This window comes from Pelophylax lessonae (assembly GCF_965119305.1).
Source record: "Pelophylax lessonae genome assembly, chromosome: 2".
NCBI classification, from domain to species: domain Eukaryota; kingdom Metazoa; phylum Chordata; class Amphibia; order Anura; family Ranidae; genus Pelophylax; species Pelophylax lessonae.
Genome location: NC_138769.1, coordinates 750,179,732 through 750,202,618, shown reverse-complemented (window position 1 = coordinate 750,202,618; position 22,887 = coordinate 750,179,732). Strand labels below are relative to the sequence as shown.

Here is a 22,887-nt window from a genome sequence, read left to right as displayed (position 1 = left end):
AAAAATGTTTTAATACCGCTTAGAATGTTTGTTTACATTTAGTTATAAAAGTGTGTGTATATGTATGTGTGTGTGTGTATATATATATACACACGCATGTATATTGACCCCCCAAAATAATACCTTGCCACCCCTTTGCCACCCCTGTTTTAAAAGTCTAGCTCCGCCACTGCCTGATTCCTCTATATAGATCTTTATATCACTAGAGGGATCCCCAGCGGGAGGCAGGAGGTCCTGATTCCTCTATATAGATCTTTATATCACTAGAGGAGTCCCCAGCAGGAGGAAGGAGGTCCTGATTCCTCTATATAGATCTTTATATCACTAGAGGAGTCCCCAGCAGGAGGAAGGAGGTCCTGATTCCTCTATATAGATCTTTATATCACTAGAGGGGTCCCCAGCAGGAGGAAGGAGGTCCCTATTCCTCTATATAGATCTTTATATCACTAGAGGGGTCCCCAGCAGGAGGAAGGAGGTCCTGATTCCTCTATATAGATCTTTATATCACTAGAGGAGTCCCCAGCAGGAGGAAGGAGGTCCTGATTCCTCTATATAGATCTTTATATCACTAGAGGGGTCCCCAGCAGGAGGAAGGAGGTCCCTATTCCTCTATATAGATCTTTATATCACTAGAGGGATCACCAGCAGGAGGAAGGAGGTCCTGATTCCTCTATATAGATCTTTATATCACTAGAGGGGTCCCCAGCAAGAGGAAGGAGGTCCTGATTCCTCTATATAGATCTTTATATCACTAGAGGGGTCACCAGCAGGAGGAAGGAGGTCCTGATTCCTCTATATAGATCTTTATATCACTAGAGGGGTCCCCAGCAGGAGGAAGGAGGTCCTGATTCCTCTAAAAAGATAGTGATATGATAGAACAAATCCAGAAGGGGTTAACAAAAATAGTGAAAGGTGAGGGATAAAACATATCAGGAACCTTTAAATACGTGAAGGGAGTGAATGAGGTGGAAGAACGCAGGATCTTCAATATGAAGCCAAGATGAGGAACACGGGGACATGACCTCAAACTAACAGGAGGAAAGTTCATAACTAATCTTAGAAGGTATTATTTTACTGATAAGGTAGCTGATCCTTGGAATAGACTTCTAGCAGAGGTAATCAGTCAACAATAAGTCGATCCAAACATGACTGGGAGAAACATAGATCTATACTCTTGGTCTTTTTTCAGCCATCACTCTCCTATGTTGCTATGAGAGGTCCCCTGACTCGTTCTGTCTGGTAAAATGTTGTCAGCAGGGCAGGAAGTGAGGGGAAATCTTTCTAATGGAGCACTTACTATATAAAACTCATTGCAGTGATTGTGGGAACCCATCGTAATGGGCACAGCAGATGTGTAGACTAGGGATGATCGAATGGTTCGGGTCGACCATCGGTTCGACCCGAACATTGGGTGTTCAAAATTCAGCCGAATTTCGAAAAAGTTCGGAATTCGGCCAACAGAACCGCCCAAAATGCAATGGGACAGGAACTGATCTTTAAAAGCCTGTGATTGGCCCAGAAAATCAGTAAAAGCCGATTAAAGTGACTAGGGGGTCCAGAGGCCAATTAGGAGTGAATGCGCCCCCCATACGCCCCCCCAGTATATAACATAGCCCCACCAAAACTCTAGCACTGTAATACAGAGGCTGTGGAAGAGAGTGGAAGCATTTGTGTTTCTCCTGCTGCTTGTAAAGCTCCAGTGTCATTTTCCAATTATTAGTGTGAGGAAAGGGATATCTAGCGTAGTTAGGGTACTATATACCACTATAGTTAGATTCAATGATCTAGTTTTGTAAGGATAGTATTAAGTGTCAGGGTGACCGTAGTGTAGTTTAGGGTGACCGAACTCTTCCATGTCAGGGTGACCGTAGTGTAGTTTAGCTGACTCTGCCTGCCATACCAGGGTGACCAAACTCTGCCGTGTCAGGGTGACCCCACTATGCAGATTTTGGGTTGGGGGTATACATATATATATGTGTATATATATATGTATATGTGTATATATACTGTATGTATATGTTTATATACACATATATATATATATATATATATATATATATATATATACCCCTATACAGAAGTTCAGATGTCATGCCTGCCTCCAAACACCTTAAAAAAACGCACGAAAAACGCATGAAAAACGCCTACTTCTGTATAGGGGTATATATATATATTATATGTGTGTGTGTGTATATATACACAGAAACAAAAGAGCCCAGGTGTGAAAGGAGGGTAACACCATCCCTGCGCTACTGAAATTCTAAGAAAAATAATCTGTTATTTTTTCTGGTTCTGGACATGCTACAGAGCTGAAACTTCACAGGTACACTTTTTAGACCCCCCAGACACTAAATCCAAAGAAATCTCATTTTTTTTTTTTTCAATAACTTTTTCAATAATTGGCTCTCTATCAAAAACGACAATTTTTAAGAACTTTTTTTTGCCTGATTCATAGTCCCTGGGGCATGACCCAGAACCCTAGACACTGTTTAGGGGCATTTATTGGGTTTTAGGGCTTCAAAATGGTGTTTTTTGATTCCAGAAGTTCGGGTCACATTGATTTCAATGGGGTTCTGGAATCCGAACCGAACTTTCGGGAAATTCGGGTGTTCTGGTCGAACCGAACTTTTCAAAAGTTTCGATCATCCCTAGTGTAGACACCAAAATCAATCACAGAGACAGTGGTAGCCCCTTTTAATGGGCAAAGTAGGTGTCCAGAGCTGGAAACTCAGCAATGACATAATGGTAACCCCTTATATTGGGCACAGCAGGTGTGGAGCACCAGGAACGCAAATCTATAAACCACCAGCTACATAACATATAGGTCAATGTCAAGAAATTTCCAGGTAGCTCAAGCTGGGGATATAATACTTCTTTAGTAAATATGCCAATGTGTCCAGTAAGTTCTATTTTCCAGACTGTGAGAGGAGATTGTAAGCTGCTGTCCTGATCTCCTTGGTCTTCACACCATAGATGATGGGGTTCAATGCAGGTGGGATCAGAAGGTAGAGGCTCGATAAGATAACATGGATATACGGTTCTATGTGCCCGACCCTATGAGTGAGAAAGGAGAAAAGGCCCAGGGTATAGAACATAATGATGGTGGAGATATGGGATGAGCATGTACCGAATGCTTTCCTTTTGTCAGTTTGAGAGGAAAGCTTTAACACTGACCTCAGTATCAAGATGTAGGACATAGCAATGGCAGAGACATCAAACACAATACACAATAAGACAACAGTCAACCCATAGGCACTATTGATAATAGTGTCAGCACAAGCCAACTTCACCACTGCCATATGGTCGCAGTAAGAGTGAGATATATGGTGGGTCTGGCAAAATGGCAGTCTACTGGCCATAAGCGGACATGGTGTCACAATCACTGTTCCTCTTATAATGAGAGCTATGATTATCTTTATTATCAGACTATTGGTCAGTGTGGTTGTGTAATGAAGAGGGTTGCATATAGCCACATATCTGTCCAAGGCCATGGCCATGAGAACTCCAGATTCCATAGAGGTGAAACAATGGATGAAGAACATCTGAACAAGACAGGACAAGAAGGCGATCTCGTTGTCATTCATCCAGAAGATGGCCAACATTTTTAGGACAATGGAGCTGGAGAGGACCACATCGGTGAGGGACAAAGTACAGAGGAAATAGTACATGGGGCTATGTAGACGCTGTTGGGATACAACGAGGATCAATATAAAACCATTTCCAAGAATCGCCATGAGATACATAATGAAGACTGGGACTGATAACGATGTATGAGCCGACTCAAATCCCGGGAGGCCTTCCAGGAAAAACACACTGGGGTAGAAGATTGAGAGGTTTGCAAGCAACATGGTTAAAATTGGAATTTTTTTAAAAGTCATACCTGTGAATGTATAAAATAATTAGTAATAAGCTCAAAAAGATATGAAATTTAAAATACTTTACTTAATTGCTCAACCCCTGACTGAATTTTTGAACTGCAAGGGCAAAAAATGGTTTCAATTGAAATGGGATAGGTCGAGAACTGGACTGCTATCACTGTCGGTATACAACCTTTGTTGCCCAAAGCAATACAGCTTTGCTAGTTGCTATAGGATAACATTTTCTTATCTGTCTCGTCCCAGCATACTAAATTTTCGGCAGCATTTTATTACTTATATACCTTAACTACAGTATATATTTTATATGTGACCCGAGAAAATTTCTCTACACTCAATGTGGCCGAGAGAAGCCAAAAGGTTGAACACCAATGAACTAAAGAATACTGACCCTCCATATCAACAAAAGACTACTTACCCTCCATATCAACCAAAGAATACTGAGCCTCTATATGAACCAAAGAATACTTACCCTCCATATCAAGCAAAGAACTCTGATCATCCATATCAACTAAAGAATACTGACCCTCAATATCAACCAAAGAATACTGAGCCTCTATATGAACCAAAGAATACTGACCCTCAATATCAATCAAAGAACTCTGATCATCCATATCAACTAAAGAATACTGACCCTCAATATCAACCAAAGAATACAGAGCCTCCATTTCAACTAAAGAATACTGACCCTCCATAATAACCAAAGTATATTGACCTTCCATACCAACCAAAGAATACTGACCCTTCATATCAACTAAAGGATACTGACCCTCCATAATAACCAAAGTATATTGGCTCTCAATACCAACCAAAGAATACTGACCCTCCATACCAACCAAAGAATACTGGTCCTCCATATCATCTAAAGAATACTGACCCTCCATAATAACCAAAGTATATTGACCCTCCATACCAACCAAAGATTACTCACCCTCCATAATAACCAAAGTATATTGGCTCTCCATGCCAACCAAAGAATACTAACCCTCCATAATAACCAAAGTATATACGCTCTCCATACCAACCAAAGAATACTAACCCTCCATACCAACCAAAGTATATTTGCCCTCCCAACCAAACAAAGAACACTGACCCTCCATATCAACTAAAGACTACTGACCCTCCATATCAACCAAAGAACACTGACCCTCCACATCAAACAAAGAACACTGACCCTCCATACCAACCAAAGAAAACGGAACCTCCATAATAACCAAAGTATATTGGCCCTCCATACCAACCAAAGAACACTGACCCTCCATATCAACCGAAGAACACTGACCCTCCACATCAACCAAAGAATACTGGCCCTCCATACCAACTAAAGAAAACTGACCCTCCATAATAACCAAGGTATATTGGCCCTCCATACCAACCAAAGAGTAGGGATAATCGAACGGTTCGGGTCCACCATCGGTTCGGCCCGAACATTGGGTGTTCGAGGTTCGGCCGAATTTAGAACTTTTTGCCCAAAAAGTTCGGAATTCGGCAACCAGAACCGCCCAAAATGCAATGCTTCAGGAAATGAGCTTTAAAAGCCCGTAATTGGACCAGAACCATTAGCAAAAGCCAAATGAGGGGGCAGAAGAATGCTAGGAATGTGATTGGAGTGACTAGGGGGTCCCTAGACCAATCATTAGTGAATACGCCCCCCAGTATATAACATAGCCCCGCCATATTCCTAGCATTGTTATACTGGACATGGAAGAGAGTGGAAGCAGTTCTGTTCATTTTACTTTAAAAGTGTCATTTAGCTATTTATTAGTGTGAGGAAAGGGATATCTAGTGTAGTTAGAGTGCTCCTTTACACTTAAGTTAGCTTCAAAAATTGAGTTTCTGTAGGGAAAGTGTTAAGTGTAAGGGGACTGTAGTGTAGTGTAGGGTTAACTGGCAGTGACTGCTAATGCAGGGTGACAAAACCCTTCCATAGCAGGGTGACCGCTATAGAGAAATGATCATTTCTCTGAATTGCTTCGGCACACCCATATGGCTTCTCACCAGCCAAGCATTTTTTATGCTGCAGGGGCTGCCACTGCCAGTGCTTTTTTGAGGACATGTTTGATGTCAGACATGACATCTGAACATGTGTATAGGGGGTATATATACACATATATGTCTGAATATATACCCCTAGACATATATAGGTGTGATAGTAGCAGAAATAAATGCTTGCGCTAATGAAATCATTTACAGTAATATATTTCTGCTACTATCACACCTATATATGTCTAGGGGTATATATTCAGACATATATGTGTATATATACCCCCTATACACATGTTCAGATGTTTTGCCTGCCTCAAAAGAACCCAAAAAAATGCCAAAAAAAACGCTAGCGTCAAAAAAAAAATGCCCAGGTGTGTTTTTGCTGGCATTTTTTGGGGGGTTTTGGAGGCAGGCAAAACATCTGAACTTGTGCACAGTACCACTATACACAAGTTCAGATGTTTTTCCTGACTGCAAAGAACCCAAAAAAATGCCTGCTTTGAAACCGGCAAGGTGTGGAGAGAAGCCATATTCCTGTGCTTAAAGTTTTCTAATACATACAATCTTTTTTTTTTATGGTTCTGGACATGCTACAGAGCTGAAACTTCACAGGTACACATTTTAGACCCCCCAGACACAAAATCACACAAAAAAAAGTTCTTAAAAATTGTCATTTTTGATAAAAAAGCCAATTATTGAAAAAAAAAAAAAGAGATTTTTTGGATTTCAGATCTGGGGGGTCTAAAAGGTGTACATGTGAAGTTTCAGTAGTTTTCAGAAGTCTCTGTAGCATGTCCAGAACCAGAAAAAAAAGATTGTTTGTATTACAAAACTTTCAGCACAGGGGGTTGGCTTCGCTGCTGTAACACCTTGCCGGTTTCAAAGCAGGCATTTTTTTGGGTTCTTTGCAGTCAGGAAAAACATCTGAACTTGTGTATAGTGGTACTGTGCACAAGTTCTGATGTTTTGCCTGCCTCCAAAAACCCCCAAAAAATGCCAGCAAAAACACACCTGGGCATTTTTCTTTTGACGCTAGCGTTTTTTTTGGCATTTTTTGGGGTTCTTTTGAGGCAGGCAAAACATCTGAACTTGTGTATAGTGGTGTATATACACACATCCATATATTTATATACACACCTAGACATATATAGGTGTGATAGCAGCAGAAATATATTACTGTAAATGATTTCATTAGCGCAAGCATTTATTTCTGCTACTATCACACCTATATATGTCTAGGGGTATATATAAATATATGGATGTGTGTATATATACCACTATACACAAGTTCAGATGTTTTTCCTGACTGCAAAGAACCCAAAAAAATGCCTGCTATTAAACCGGCAAGGTGTTACAGCAGAGAAGCCAACTACCTGTCCTGAAAGTTTTCTAATACAAACAATCTTTTTTTTTATGGTTCTGGACATGCTACAGAGCTGAAACTTCACATGTACACTTTTCAGACCCCCCAGATACGAAATCCAAAGTAAAAATCAAAAAATCTCTTTTTTTTTTTTTAAATTTTTCAATAATTGGCTTTTTTATCAAAAATGACAATTTTCAAAAACTTTTTTTTGTGTGATTTGGTGTCTGGGGGGGGGGTCTAAAAAGTGTACCTGTGAAGTTTCAGCTCTGTAGCATGTCCAGAACCAGAAAAAAAAAGATCATATAAGTGTTAAAGTTAAAGGAGGGTGCCGACCCACATCCCTGTTCTACTGAAAAATTATCTTTTTTTTTTCATGGTTCTGGACATGCTACAGAGCTGAAACTTCACATGAACACCGTTTAGACCCCCCAGATACTAAATCCAAAGTAAAAATCAAAAAATCTCTTTTTTTTATTTTTTTCAATAATTGGCTTTTTTATCAAAAATGACAATTTTTAAGAACTTTTTTTTTGTGTGATTCATAGTTAATGGGGCATGACCCAGAACCCTGGGCACTTTTTAGGGGCGTTTATTGGGTTTTAGGGCTTAAAAATTGTGTTTTTTGATTACCGAAGTTCGGGTCCCATTGATTTCAATGGGGTTCTGAAATCCGGGCCGAACTTTCGGGAAGTTTGGATGTTCTGGCCGAACCGAACTTTTCAAAAGTTTGATCATCCTTACCAAAGAGTACTGACCCTCCATAATAACCAAAGTATAAATGGCTCTCCATATCAACCAAAGAATAACGACCCTCCATACCAACCAAAGAACACTGTCCCTCCATAGCAACCAAAGAACACTGTCCCTCCATACCAACCAAAGAACACTGTCCCTCCATAGCAACCAAATAATGCTCACCCTCCATAATAACCAAGGTATATTGGCTCTCCATATCAACCAAAGAATACCGATTCTTCATACCAACTAAAGAACACTGACCCTCCATATCAACTAAAGAATGCTGACCCTTCATAATAAACAAAGTATATTGACCCTCCATGTGAACTAAAGAATACTAACCCGCCATAATAACCAAAGTAAACTGACCCTCTATATCAACCAAAGAATACTGACCCTCCATACCAACCAAAGTATATTGGCCTTCAATACTAACCAAAGAATACTGACCGTCCATATCAACCAAACAATACTGGCCCTCCAAATTTGCTATTGAATACTGATTTTATTGGTTGAACTAAATGTCTTTTTTTTTAACTAGATTAGCTATATAACTATGTCATATTGGCCCCCATATCAACTGTTCAATGATCCTTCCTGCATCTACTCACCCTGGAAGTGACAGGTATTTGGTCACTCCTGGGGTCACAGCTGTCATTCTTCAGCTAATGTAGCCAATGATGTAACTATTCAAGTGCAAGTGAATAGCTTCATTGGAGGGCAAGGGGAAAAATTGGGGGTCTAATAGACTCTTAATGTCCCCATAAAGCGTCTCTCTGATCTGCCCATGCTATCACATTTAGGGCTTTTTATCCCCCTTATAATGGCACTAAAGTTTAAAGAATAAAGTAAAAGTTAATAGTTAAAAACAGAATTTTGTGTGTGTGAAAAATCAAACAGATTGTCTTTCAATTCTTTAGGAAGATACAATGTATGGTCAAATCAAGAGTCACACGTTGGTGTAATCCTGAGCAGACACGACTCGCATACAGATCATGGAGTGACGGGTGATCTCGGCCATAGAGGACAATGTATGTAGCGATCCCAGGCTCTGCTATTTATAACACTGATAGCGATCACCTTGTGTCACCTTCCTGTACTCGGCACTAATAATTGGTCCCTCCGCTGCGGCTGCTCATTTTCCTCCTGAGCTTCGCTCCCTAAAGCAGAGCTAGGCTCTCTCAATCAAAATGAACAATATTTAATCGTTATGTTCCCAGCATTATTAAACGGATAGGATGGCAGATAAAATATTTATTTGTTTTACCCACTTCAATACCGGGGACTTTCTGCCCAGGCCAATTATCAGCTTTCAGTGCTGGTGCACTTTGAATGACAACTCATGCAACACTTTAAGCTTTCAGCTTTCTTTTGGGGGGATTTAATCACCACTGGGGGTTTTATTTTTTGCTAAATAAATTAAAAGAGAATGAAAATCTTAGTTTCTGTTATAACATTTTGCAAAGAAGTACTTTTTCTTATTCACTGATTTGCACTGATAGGCAACACTGATGAGCCCTGATGAGGCTGTACTGATGGGCACTGATGAGGCTGCACTGGTGGGCACTGGTGAGGCTGAACTGATGGGCAATGGTGAGCACTGATTGGCACTGATAGTCTGCACTGATGTGCACTGATGAGGCTGCACTGATGAGGCTAGACTGATGGGCACTGATGAGGCTGTACTGATGGGCACTGATGAAGCTGCACTGATGAGCACTGATGAGGCTGTACTGATGGGCACTGATGAGGCTGCACTGATGAGCACTGATGGGCACTGATATTCTGCACTGATGGGCACTGATGAGGCTGCACTGATGAGGAAGCACTGATGGGCACTAATAGGCACTGATTGGCACAGATGGGGCTGTACTGAGAATCCAGGCACTGATGATCAGTGTCCTGCTAATCAGTGTAAATGTGCCCCTTCAGAATTGCAGATAACCGGCAAGTTTGTTTACATGTGATCAGCTGTGATTGGCCCTTTACCACGATCTGTGATCAGTTTTGTCCTAAGGACACAGCGGTCGCAGAGCTTGCCCAACGCACGCCCCAAGGGGCGCACTGGGGGCGTGGTTCTGTGAGGATGTCCAGAAAGTCTTTTGATTATATCATTGTCATAGGGTGATTAAACTTTTTATTTTTTTTTAGATTTCTTCAGTTGCTTCCTGGTTTCCGGCCATGGCCAAAATTAAGTCATACATTCCAGAAGTCTTCATGGGAGGAGGGGCTTTCTCAGCTAAATAGCTGAATTAAGGACAGATGGATTCCAGGAAATAAATGCTACATAAGTCATTTGCCCTTACTCAAGATGGCCATGGGAGCAATAGGCAAAGCTTTGCAATAAGCAAAGGTTCCATGTGTTTAGAAGGTCATCTTACTCAAGGTTTCATGTGTTGAGAAGGTTGTCTTTCTCAAGGTTCCATGTGATGAAGAGGCCATCCTTCTCAAAGTTCCATGTGTTGAGAAGGTCATCCTTTTCAAGGTTCCATGTGTTTAGAAGGTCATCTTACTCAAGGTTTCATGTGTTGAGAAGGTCGTCTTACTCAAGGTTTCATGTGTTGAGAAGCTCGTCTTACTCAATGTTTCATGTGTTGAGAAGGTCATCTTACTCAAGGTTTCATGTGTTGAGAAGGTCATCTTACTCAAGGTTTCATGTGTTGAGAAGGTCGTCTTACTCAAGGTTTCATGTGTTGAGAAGGTCGTCTTACTCAAGGTTTCATGTGTTGAGAAGGTTGTCTTACTCAAGGTTTCATGTGTTGAGAAGGTAGTCTTACTCAAGGTTTCATGTGTTGAGAAGGTCATCTTACTCAAGGTTTCATGTGTTGAGAAGGTCATCTTACTCAAGGTTTCATGTGTTGAGAAGGTCATCTTACTCAAGGTTTCATGTGTTTAGAAGGTCATCTTACTCAAGGTTTCATGTGTTTAGAAGGTCATCTTACTCAAGGTTTCATGTGTTGAGAAGGTCGTCTTACTCAAGGTTTCATATGTTGAGAAGATCGTCTTACTCAAGGTTTCATGTGTTGAGAAGGTCATCTTACTCAAGGTTTCATGTGTTGAGAAGGTCGTCTTACTCAAGGTTTCATGTGTTGAGAAGGTCGTCTTACTCAAGGTTTCAAGTGTTGAGAAGGTCGTCTTACTCAAGGTTTCATGTGTTTAGAAGGTCGTCTTACTCAAGGTTTCATGTGATGAGAAGGTCATCTTACTCAAGGTTTCATGTGTTGAGAAGGTCGTCTTACTCAAGGTTTCATGTGTTGAGAAGGTCGTCTTACTCAAGGTTTCATGTGTTTAGAAGGTCGTCTTACTCAAGGTTTCATGTGTTGAGAAGATCGTCTTTCTCAAGGTTCCATGTGATGAAGAGGCCATCCTTCTCAAAGTTCCATGTGTTGAGAAGGTCATCCTTTTCAAGGTTCCATGTGTTTAGAAGGTCATCTTACTCAAGGTTTCATGTGTTGAGAAGGTCATCTTACTCAAGGTTTCATGTGTTGAGAAGGTCGTCTTACTCAATGTTCCATGTGATGAAGAGGTCATCCTTCTCAAAGTTGCATGTGTTGTACATTCTGAGAACTAAAGGTCCCAGTCAGCTCCAACCAGTCTTGCTGCTCTCCTCTGACCTCTCTCATCAACAAGACATTTTCATCTGCAGAACTGTCACTGACTGGAAGTTTTTAGTTTTTTTTAGCACCATTCTGAGTAAACTTTGGAGACAGTTGTGTGTGGAAATCTCAAAAGACCAGCAGATACAGAAATACTCAAACCAGTCTGTCTATTACCAACAATAATGCATCGGTCACAATACCTGAGATCACATTTTCTCCATTCGGGTGTTTGATGTGATCAGTAACTGAAGCTCCTGACCTGTCTATGTTTTTTTATACATTGTGCTGCTGCCACATGACTAGCTGGTTAGAAAGGCCGGGAGCAATAGGTGAAGGGCCACATTACAGGGTGGGAAGGGTGCAGTCAAAACATTAAGAGAATAAGGTGGTGAGATAAGGAGGAAAGCTTACCTGACTGGTGGATGTAGTCATCTCAGGGGCTCTGTTGAGGTGGTTAGTAGGGTGGACCAGGACAATGAGCACTCACAGGCCTGCCAACATCCAAGGAGCTTCCCTGTGGCTCTTCCTAATAATGTTATTATTTTAATGTCTTTCTTTTTTAGGTAGTCATGGCAGCAAGTTTATTGGTTCAAAAGTGGTTGGGGCCCCATCTAAGGTATGGGGTCACTCCTCTGTTTGGTCCAGTTGTTGGGACATGGTATGTATGTATGAATGTCTATTCTGTAATCTCTCCCAAGACTGTGTAATGCGGCTAGTGGGCCAAACATTTGGACCACAGATACAATGCTGTTTGGATGTTAGGGACACAGAGAGGTTGGGAAATCCCTCTCTCAGACCCCTAGGCCCCTCTTATATCTAAGTCACCCTGTGTCTCTTAGGGTCACAGGGTGCCCAAGAAGCCCAGTCTGGCCTGCCCAAACCAGACTTCCACAGACTGATCGGCTATGAGAGCTCCATGCGCCCTGCCGGGACAAATTTACAAACTATGTGGAACTTTGTCAAGGAAGCTGCCATGATGGATGGACTCTTTGGGACTTGTTACCCGACGAACTCAGGCACAGACCGATTGGAGGTCTGGTACCTGGTTAGTCTACCTTTGGGGGGAAGATATGTGACGGTATTCACTGTCACTGGGAATGAAAGACAGACAATATGCTAATATCATCAGCTCAACCACCTGTCTTCCAGACATCATTGAATATGCTGATGTACTCACCTGTTATCTACAATGGGTTCTGTATTTACACCTATTGTTTGTGTATTGTATTGGAGGCAGTGTTAATTTTGGCAGCAAATTTCAATTTAGTTTTAGTCTTAGTCTTAGGACTAAAATGGCATTTTAGTTTTAGTCCCATTTTAGTCTTCTGCAAGTGTTTTAGTTTTAGTCGTATTTAGTCGACTAAAACTCCAGTACATTTTAGTCGACTAAAACGTCCTACATTTTAGTCGTCTATAACTCATTTTAGTCATCTATAATGGAATGGGCGTAGTTCAATTGTAATTTGTAATGTATTATTTAAGCATTTCTCTACAATTTCCAAACTCATTATATACTACTGCTGGTCCTGGAGTGAAAAATCTAATATGTTATTATTCATGATATTAAGCTTTGAGCATGCACCAGTGCTAATTTTGGCAGCAAATTTCGATTTAGTTTTAGTTATAGTCTTTTGACTAAAATGCCATTTTAGTTTTAGTCGTATTTTAGTCTTAAGACTAAAATGCCATTTTAGTTTTAGTTGTATTTTAGTCATCTGAATTGTTTTAGTTTTAGTTTAATTTTAGTTGACTAAAATAGTGTTAATTGAGTCGACGAAAAAGTTTTAGTCGGTTTTAGTCGACTAAATTAACACTGATTGGAGGAGCTCGAGGACTGCCGTCTGCTACTTAATTGGCTCAGGTTGATTGAATCACTGTCATCTATTAGTTGCTGAGTGGAAATAGAATACTTTTTGTGTTGGTTGTTCTTTAGATATGTTAATTCTATTTCTGTATACAACTTTATCTGCATAGGATAATGTAATCAGGCAACCCCTGACCTGTGTGTAGTAAATTGATCAGGAGGGGGATGAGCTCATGTGTGTAAAAAAATTGAGTGTGAAACTGTTCAATAAAAGAGAAGGTTCCAAAACTTGTATGAGCTAAGTTGTTGACTAGCTTTGTATGGGGGCGGCTGGGAAAATCTGGGATATACAGTATGTTCATGACTGCAAGGAAGCCGTATACTGACGGAAGACCACAAGTACAGTGTGGGTCGGCGGTTCCGTTACAAGTTATACTTAGATTTTGTAATAAAATACTGCTATGGCCAATAAATCCAACTCATACATAGTAAGCTTAATAAAGGCAGTGGCCCATACAGTTCAACCTGCGTGGAAGGCATATGGAAGGGAGTTTCACATCTTTACTGCTTTGGCATTAAAGAACCCCTTACAGAATTGCTTCTCATCCAACTTCACGTTGTGTCTTCTTCAAAGACCCTAAATACTTTTCCCACTACTACAGTTACCATTGCAAGAAATGTTTATTGTGATCATTTCCCTTCTCAAGTGACTTTTATACAAGGAGAAGTTTACTTTTGTAGTCGTTCCTCATAACTGAGTACCTCCAGCCCCCATAGCTGAGGTCCTCCAGCCCCTATAGCTGAGGTTCTGCCATCCCCCATACCTGAGATCTTCCTTCCCCCATAACTAAGATCCTCCACCCTCCATAACTAAGATCCTCCATCCCCAATAACTAAGGTCTTCCATCCCTCATACCTTTTGTCCTTCTTTTCCCATAACTGAGGTCTTCCATCCCCCATAACTGAGGTCTTCCATCCCCCATAACTGAGGTCCTCCAGCCCTCATAACTGAGGTCTTCCATCCCCCATAACTGAGGTCTTCCATTTCCCATAACTGAGGTCCTCCACCCTCATAACTGAGGTCTTCCACCCCCCATAACTGAGATCCTCCATCCCCATAACTGAAGTCTTCCATCCCCCAAAACTGTGGTCCTCCATTCCCCCATAACTGATGTCCTCCATTTCCCCATAATTGAAGTCCTCCATCCCCTCATAACTAAGCTCTTTCCATCCCCCATACCTGAGATCCTCCATCCCCATAACTGAAGTCTTCCATCCCCCAAAACTGCGGTCCTCCATTCCCCCATAACTGAGGTCCTCCATTTACCCATAATTGAAGTCCTCCATCCCCTTATAACTAAGCTCTTTCCATCCCCCATAACTGTGGTCCTCCATCCCCCATAGCTGAAGTCTTCTATCCTCCAAAACTCTGGTCTTCTATTACCCCCCAAAACTGAGGTCCTACATCCTCCCATAATTTGAGTCCTCCATCCCCTCATAACTAAGCTCTTTCCATCCCCATAACTGTGGTCCTCCATCCACCATAGCTGAAGTCTTCTATCCTCCAAAACTGTGGTCTTCTATTACCTCCATAACCGAGGTCCTACATCCCCCATAACTGAGCTCCTCCATCCCCTATAACTAATCTCCTTCACCCCCCTTATTCATTTTGTTACCCTCTCAAGTTGAAGGACATCCTTCCTGAAGATTTGTGTCCAAAACTGAACTGCATACTCAAGGTAAAAATTCTTTATTCCCCAATGTGGAAAATTGATGAGGGGCCTCCTCCAGTGCAAGCTGATCAGCTGCAGCCTGTCAGTGTGGGGACGGGGGGTTTGTTCTGGAGTCTTTCTGGAACCAGCAGCCTCCTTGTACTGGAGTCGGTCCATTATCAATTTTCCAAACTGGGGCATATTCTTAGATTGTAAGCTCTAAGGAGCAGGGCCCTCTGATTCCTACTGTATTAAAGAGTATTGTATTTGTGCTGTCTACCCTCAAGTTGTAAAGCGCTGCGTAAACTGTCAGGGCTGTATAAATCCTATATAATAATAATAATTAACTGAAAAGAAGAAGTCCTTGTGGATGTAAACTATACTACCAAAAGTATGGGGATGCCTGGACTTTAATGGCATCACAGTCTTAGTCCATAGGATTCAACTCTTCTGGCCTTCTTGGAAAGCTGTCCTCCAGGTTTAGGAGTGTCTATGGGAATGTTTGACCATTCTTCCAGAAGCGCATTTGTGAGGTCAGGCAGTGATGTTGAACGAGAAGGCCTGGCTCGCAGTCTCCGCTGGAATTCATCCCAAAGGTGTTCTATCGGGTTGAGGTCAGGACTTTGTGCAGGCCAGTCAAGTTTCTTCACCCCAAACTCGCTTATCCATGTCTTTATGGACCTTGCTTTGTTCACTGGTGGAGGGGGGATTATGGTGTGGGGTTTTCTTTCAGGGGTTGGGCTTGATGGGTACTGACAGCGCTGATGGGCACTGATAATCAGGACACTGATGGACAGCACTGATGGGAACTGATATTCAGGATACTGATGGGCAGCACTAATGGGCACTTATAATCAGGAAACTGATGGGCAGCATTGATGGACATTGATAATTAGGACACTGATGGGTAGCATTGATGGGCACTGATAATCAGGACACCGATGGGCAGCACTGATGGGCAGCATTGATGGGCACTGATAATCAGGGCACTGATGGGCAGTATTGGTGGGCACTGATAATCAGGACACTGATGGGCAGCATTGATGGGCACTGATAATCAGGACATTGATGGGTAGCACTGATGGAAACAGATAGGCAGCACTTATGATCAGAGCCCTGATTATCAGTGTAGATGTCCCCTGTCACCCTTGCCAGTTACCATCTCTCTCCTCTCCTCACGCTGTTACAAAAAAGTACAGCCAATAACTGGCAAGTGTGTTTACATTGTGATTAGCTTTGATTGGACACAGCTGATCACATGGTACAGGACCGCTGTGATTGGTCCTTTACCGCGATTACAGGGCGTGCCAAGGAGAATGTCCATAGATGCCCTCCCTGAACAACAGAGTCACGTTGTAGCCGTCTTTGGGCTATAGGGTGGTTATGAAGTGGTCAATAGGGAGACAAATTTCCATGATCTGTGGTCAGCCCAGACTCACAATAAAATCCAGAATAAATAAATAGACAAATACATAAATACACATTTTATTGTAACCTTGGTTTAGTATTTGAAGCAAACTCATACTAAATAAAATACAGCTTTGGTAAAAGAGGTCTTGTCAGTGATGGAACTTGTAGTTGATATTCATTTCACAGTTGTGTGATGACCTTGTAAACGGCAGTCCTGATCTCTTTGGTCTTCACACCATAAATGATGGGGTTTATGGCTGGTGGGATGAGCACATATAAGACGGCTATTATGATGTGAATACACGGGACAATGCTACCTATTCTATAGGTCACACAGGAGAAGGCCCCCAGGGTGTAGGACATGAGGAAGACGAAGATATGAGACGTACATGTGCTAAAGGCTTTTTTTTGGGCAGCCCGAGAGGAGAGCTTCAATACTGACCTCAGGATGAAGAAGTAGGACACAGCAATAAAGGTGACATCACATATGATGACAAACAGGACCACTGTCAACCCAAAGACACTATTGACAGTAATATCAGTACAAGCCAATGTCACCACTGCCATATGGTCACAATAGCAGTGGGCAATACGATTGGTCTGGCAGTACGGCAGTCTACTGGCCATCACTGGACATGGAGTCACTATAATGGTTGCTCTGATAAGGAAAACTGTGACTATCTTTACTATGAAGGTGTTGGTCAGCGTGGTCGTGTAATGGAGAGGGTTGCAGATTGCCAAGTATCTGTCGAAGGCCATGGCCAGGAGAATTCCAGATTCAAAAGAGCTGAAATAATGAATGAAGAACATCTGAATGAGGCAGGAGAAGGAGGTGATCTCCTTGACGTTCATCCAGAAGATGGCCAACATTCTCGGGACAACGGAGCTGCACACAATTATGTCAGCGATAAACAAAGTAAAAAGAAAATGGTACATGGGGCTGTGCAGATGTCTTTCTGTCATAATCAGGCTCAACAGCAGACTGTTCCCAGTAACCGCCATCAGGTACATGATGAAGATGGGGATGGAGATCCATACATGAGCCGACTCACAGCCTGGAAGGCCTTCCAAGAGAAACACACTGGGATAAAAGATTGAAAGGTTTTCTGATGGCATGATGACGTTAGAGATCAGGATTTACAGGAAAGACATGGTGCTCACCTGTAAAGATAAAAAGACATGAGTGGAAAATGCATGGAGATACAAAAAATAGACTTTATTGCTGGTCTTCTGACTATACAGCATCCAGAGGATATATTCTTTAAAACCTCAAGTCACACAAAAAAAAGAAAAATCACGAAATCTTTTGATATTGAAGAACACTGTCAAGGGTCATCCGTGAGTGATCTCCTACTATATACTTTCCCTTAGAGCAACCTTTCTGTCATGGAAATCAATAGGGCTTGGAGCCTAGAAACCCGCTTCAGTGCGCTCAAAATTAATACGCACCAAAAACTATTAATAGCTTGTACTGAAAAGTACAATTGTACCGCTCTTTTGTATAACGGTTCTCCAAACGCTCAGCGACAAAAAAAGGAACAGACACGCTGGGTCATTTCGATGCCATCTGCCAGGTCTCTCTCTTGGTATGTATGTGTGTGTATGCGTGTGTGTGGGTAAGAGCGAGTGTTTGTGTGTAAGAGTTTCTGTGTGTCTGCATGGATGAATGGCTGTGTGTGTGTGTGTGTGTGTGTGTGTGTGAGCCTTCCTGTGTCTTCTGTGTCCCTCTCAGGGCAGGGCTTGGTTTATTTACAGCAAGCGAACAAAAGGGAGTTACAGGTAGTGGCTTCAAGATCACCAATCACAGAACATGTATACATTCAAAAAGTACAATGGGCAGTGCTTATGTAGAAACACAGCCATGTGCAGAGATGAGCAGAAATGGCTGCCATGGACCTGTCTGTGTTCATCCATAAACATTACCTGTTAGTGGATCTAATCAAACGTGATTCATATATAAACCATATTTGATAGTGACCATTCTATTTGTTCCAGTTGATGAGGCTTTATCTGCATAAGATAATAGTAGCAGTCCTTCGGTCACACCGATCGAATGTGACTAAAAGGTGCCATCTATTAATCTTGGTAAAATGATAAGAATTTCCATATCACAAACATAACTCAGTAGTACAGGCCCCCGAACTGCAGATATAGATCTGTGTGATGGACTCTCTTTGCTACTAGTATTGTGCCATCTTATCCAATGGAAGATTTTCCCCAACAAGTCTTTCCTGCAATGACAGTTAAAGCGATAATCGCTGTGAATAGCGATTATGCGTAAAACCGACACTGGGAGACATTATGACTATTTAACTAAAGAAATGTCCACAATCAAATTTTCCACAACACTTTCTCAACTAGGGTTCAATAAAAAGCCTAGGGTTCCTCCAGAGGTTGTTAGGGGGTTCTGTGAGCAATGAGCACTTTTTGTCCCTCAGATAAGTAACCACTGATACCAATTATCTTTTAAGATATCTATAACCACTTCCTGCCCAGCCTATTGTCAAATGACGGCTGGGTGGGACATTTGTCATTTTTGGTGGACCACATATGAAGTTCTCCCAAAACACAACCCGCTGCAGCCCGATCTGTCATTGTCTGTGCCCATTTAACCTGATCACCCATAATAATAAGCAACAGTGGCGGCCGGTGTGCTGGGGGCGTCCGGCCCCCTAATCTGCATGTACGCATGGAGTTCAATGGGGTTTTTTTTTTTTTTTGCATCACCTGATTAGAGCCAGAGGCTCTAATAGGGCGATGCAAAGGGTGGACTCGGGGCGCAGAACTTCACTCCATCCAACTCCACCCATTGTGTGACAATAGCGAATGAAAATTCGCTATTGTCACATGGATCCTCCTCCCGGCCAATCAGGGAGCGGGTCTAATACCTGATTCCTGATTGGCCGCAAGGCAAACCCCATGCCATTGGCCGAGGAGGAGGCGGGATCGGGAGGACTCGAGGAGACGCGCCGGGGGACTGAGGAGAAGCCGCTCTGATGATCCAGGTAAGTGCACTGGATTGAAGGGGGCATGCACGCTGGTCTCTGCATTGAAGGGGGCAGGTACGCTGGTCACTGCATTGAAAGGGGGCATGTACCCTGGTCTCTGCATTGAAGGGGACATGTATGCTGGTCACTGCATTGAAGGGGGCATGTACGCCGATCACAGCATTGAAGGGGGCATGTACGCTGGTCACTACATTGAAGGTGGCATGTAAGCTGGTCACTGCTTTGAAGGGGGCATGCACACTGGTCTCTGCATTGAAGGGGGCATGTATGCTGGTCACTGCATTGAAGGGGGCATGTATGCTGGTCACTGCATTGAAGGGGGCATGTACGCTGGGCACTGTATTGAAGGGGGCATGTATGCTGGTCACTGCATTGAAGGGGGCATGTACGCTGGGCACTGTATTGAAGGGGGCATGTACCCTGGTCACTACATTGAAGGGGGCATGTACGCTGGTCACTGCATTGAAGGGGGCATGTACGCTGGTCTCTGCATTGAAGGGGGCATGTATGCTGGTCACTGCATTGAAGGGGGCATGTACGCTGGTCACTGCATTGAAGGGGGCATGTTCGCTGGTCACTGCATTGAAAGGGGCATGTTCGCTGGTCACTGCATTGAAGGGGGCATGTGCGCTGGTCTCTGCATTGAAGGGGGCATGTATGCTGGTTACTGCATTGAAGGGGGCACGCTGGTCAGTGTTTTGAAGGGGGCACGCTGGTCACTGTACATTGAAAGGATGCACGCTGGTCTCTGTGCATTGAAAGGGGGCATGCTGGTCTCTCTGCATTCAAAGGGGGCACGCTGGTCTCTCTGCTTTGAAAGGGGGCACGCTGGTCTCTCTGCATTCAAACTGGGCACACTATACCTTAATTACTGAAGGCCCCTTTCACACTTTTGCGACCTCAAAGTCATGCAATTTTTTACAGCGTTTTTTGCCGCAAAGCAATGCCTATTACGTTTTTCTGTTTGCGCCCCCCAAAAATTTTGAGCACCAGCCGCCACTGATAAGCAATAAAAGAATAATCAAGAAAAATCAATACTACCACTGTCCCCATTGGAGGATTTTCCCTCTCTTCCTGTTCTGGTGGCAGCTAAAACATTTTGAATTTCCTGTCACTTTCTGTCTCAATAGAAACAGTGACACCAGGACAAATAGAGAGGGTAAATAACAGCAATAAAAACTGAACACGGGGTCCAACCCTCCTACACTCCATACTAAACTAGTTTTACCTATGCAAGATCTCCAAGGCAGAGTTCTCACTTAACAGACCAAACAGCATCCGAACCAAGACTGAGTGAGGCAGAGCCACCTACAGTGTGTGGGGAAGTATTAGAGCCAGTTGGGTACTTCAGCCTAATAAGACATGTGAAAGATGGTACAACTTTTAGAAAATGGGGGCAGTGGAGGGCAGGGTGCATGCAAAATTCAGAGCTGGAGAGGGGTGAAAGTGAGATGTGGATAGGAGATGCAGGGGTAAGCAGCAACTCCAAGAAGGCTGAACTCTGCACTCTGTGTGTAACCCCCTCAAACCCTGCACTTCGTACCTAATGCATTCCTGGTATTTAATGCCCCTTAAAGACTCTCCCACTGTTAGTAAATTTTTACTGCACCCACTATTTGATGCAGTTTGGAGGGTGTGTGTGTGTTTGGCGGAGGGGGGTTTTAGGGGGTCATGGTTGAGTTCCTCCACCTATTTCCTAAGAAAAAAGCCCTGGATGTACCCACAAGTACATGGAACCATCCAAGCTACAGAACAAAATCATTGCGGGAAGATCCAGAGGAGATCAAACAACCAGACTATAATATGTGTGACCGGTTCAAAGGAATAGTGCGGTGTTGCATGTTTGTACAACACAGAAGAAGGCCAGTGGCAGCCCGCCAATTGGGGGCGCAGGGGCGCCACCCGCCCTATACATGCGTCCGGCCCACTAATCTACTTGCAGGGTGCCGGATGCATGGACTCCAATGGGGTTTATTTTGTTTTTTTGAAGCACCTGATTGGAGCCAGAGACTCTAATAAGCTTCAAAAAAAGGGTGGGCTTGGGGCGCAGAGCACTGCGCCCTGAGCCCACCCAGTTGTGTGACAATAGCGAATGAATATTCGCTATTGCCACCCTGATTCTCCTCCTGGACAATCAGGAAGCAGGTCCTGAGACCTGTTTCCCGATTGGCCGAAAGGAGAAGGCATTCTATTGGCCAAGAAGGGGGGAAGAGATGGCCGCTGAGAAGGGACGTGAAGGAGCCTGAGGGGGAAGCCGCTGCCTGTCATTCTGGAAGAACAAGGTAAGTAAACTGGTGGGTGGGGGTGAGAAATGTGGGGGGGTGCAGGTCCGTCTGCCACCTCGCCCCCCCCCCCGACTGATGGAGCACCAGCCGCCACTGAAGAAGGCATCGGGTATAGAAGGAACAAATAGGTCAACATATGGGGGGGTTAACATGCCTGAAGTTGCCTGCAGGGAAGGAGGGTGTAAACTATAAAAAAAATATATAGGAACCGCCTCAATTATAACTTGCCTTTGCAGTCCATCTATCCAACCTCATGGAAGGGCTATATATGCTCCACTGCTATATGTGCTCCAACGTGGAGACTCTCTAATATAGGACCCCAGTATACAGAGGAGCCATGGTGAGGTGCTGCGGGTTCCCCATATATTTGCAAATGTGTGCAACTAAACCCTCTTGTTAGCTGGGGTCAATTACTTCTTTTGGTAGGCTAGCTTGTAAGTGTTATTGGAAATTTTAATTTTATTTATGAAGGAGAACATAAGCCTGTCCATCAATCTGGTTACCAGGATGGGATAGCTGGACCCGCTGCTGGAAAGGTCTATCAGGGTCCTGTCTGCTTTCCTGGCCAGTGCTTGAAAGCTGTCAGCAAACCATGGGGGGCTGTAAGCAGTCAGATACCACCAATGCTAACCTGCCATACACGGTAATTGGACGCAGACTGAGATGTAAATAGAGATCCTGCAAACCTATACGGCAACAGAGAGGCCAATCCACCACTACAGAGGACCTCTCTTTTTGCCACAGAACAACGAGGCCTCAGCCTCCCCCCAGCAGTTTTAATGAGGATCATGGACAGACTGGAGGGTATCTGCTCCACATCCTACCCTGTAAACTCAACCCTTTAACCCACCATGGCCACTACATGACCCCTAGAGGGTCCCATGGTACCTAATGGTGGCCCTCAGTGACAGAATCCATGTAAAGCCCTCCAATCCCCTTATTCTTACTGTTTCTGTGCCCCCTCACCGCTCCTTTCTCAGCCATAGTACAAGAATTAGCAATGTCGGTGATCAGGGGAGCACTGATGTCACTTCCTTGGTCATGTGACAGTGAGCGGCCCTAGCGATTGGCTGCAAGGCCTAAACATTGTCTCAGGGGAGGAGG

At 43.3% G+C, this 22,887-nt stretch overlaps 2 protein-coding genes across 2 annotated transcripts in view; both read right to left on the bottom strand.

Moving 5' to 3' along the window:
- Positions 1 to 2,906: 2,906 nt before the first annotated feature.
- The window catches only part of LOC309548391 (uncharacterized protein), a gene marked incomplete at its 3' end in the record, with an annotated part of 65,899 nt that continues 45,918 nt past the window's right edge, over positions 2,907 to 22,887 (bottom strand). The window contains exons 3-4 of the mRNA XM_082248330.1: positions 4,294 to 4,753; positions 2,907 to 3,880 (exon numbers count right to left, since the gene is read on the bottom strand). Of these exons, the coding sequence (XP_082104456.1) occupies positions 2,907 to 3,880; positions 4,294 to 4,753 (1,434 nt within the window). The remainder of the gene's footprint in view (positions 3,881 to 4,293; positions 4,754 to 22,887) is intronic.
- LOC309547104 (olfactory receptor 52K1-like) lies at positions 16,671 to 17,606 on the bottom strand (the record flags this gene model as incomplete). The annotated part of the gene is made up of 1 exon (XM_082246893.1): positions 16,671 to 17,606. One exon carries the CDS (start codon positions 17,604 to 17,606, stop codon positions 16,671 to 16,673), a length of 936 nt encoding a protein of 311 aa, XP_082103019.1.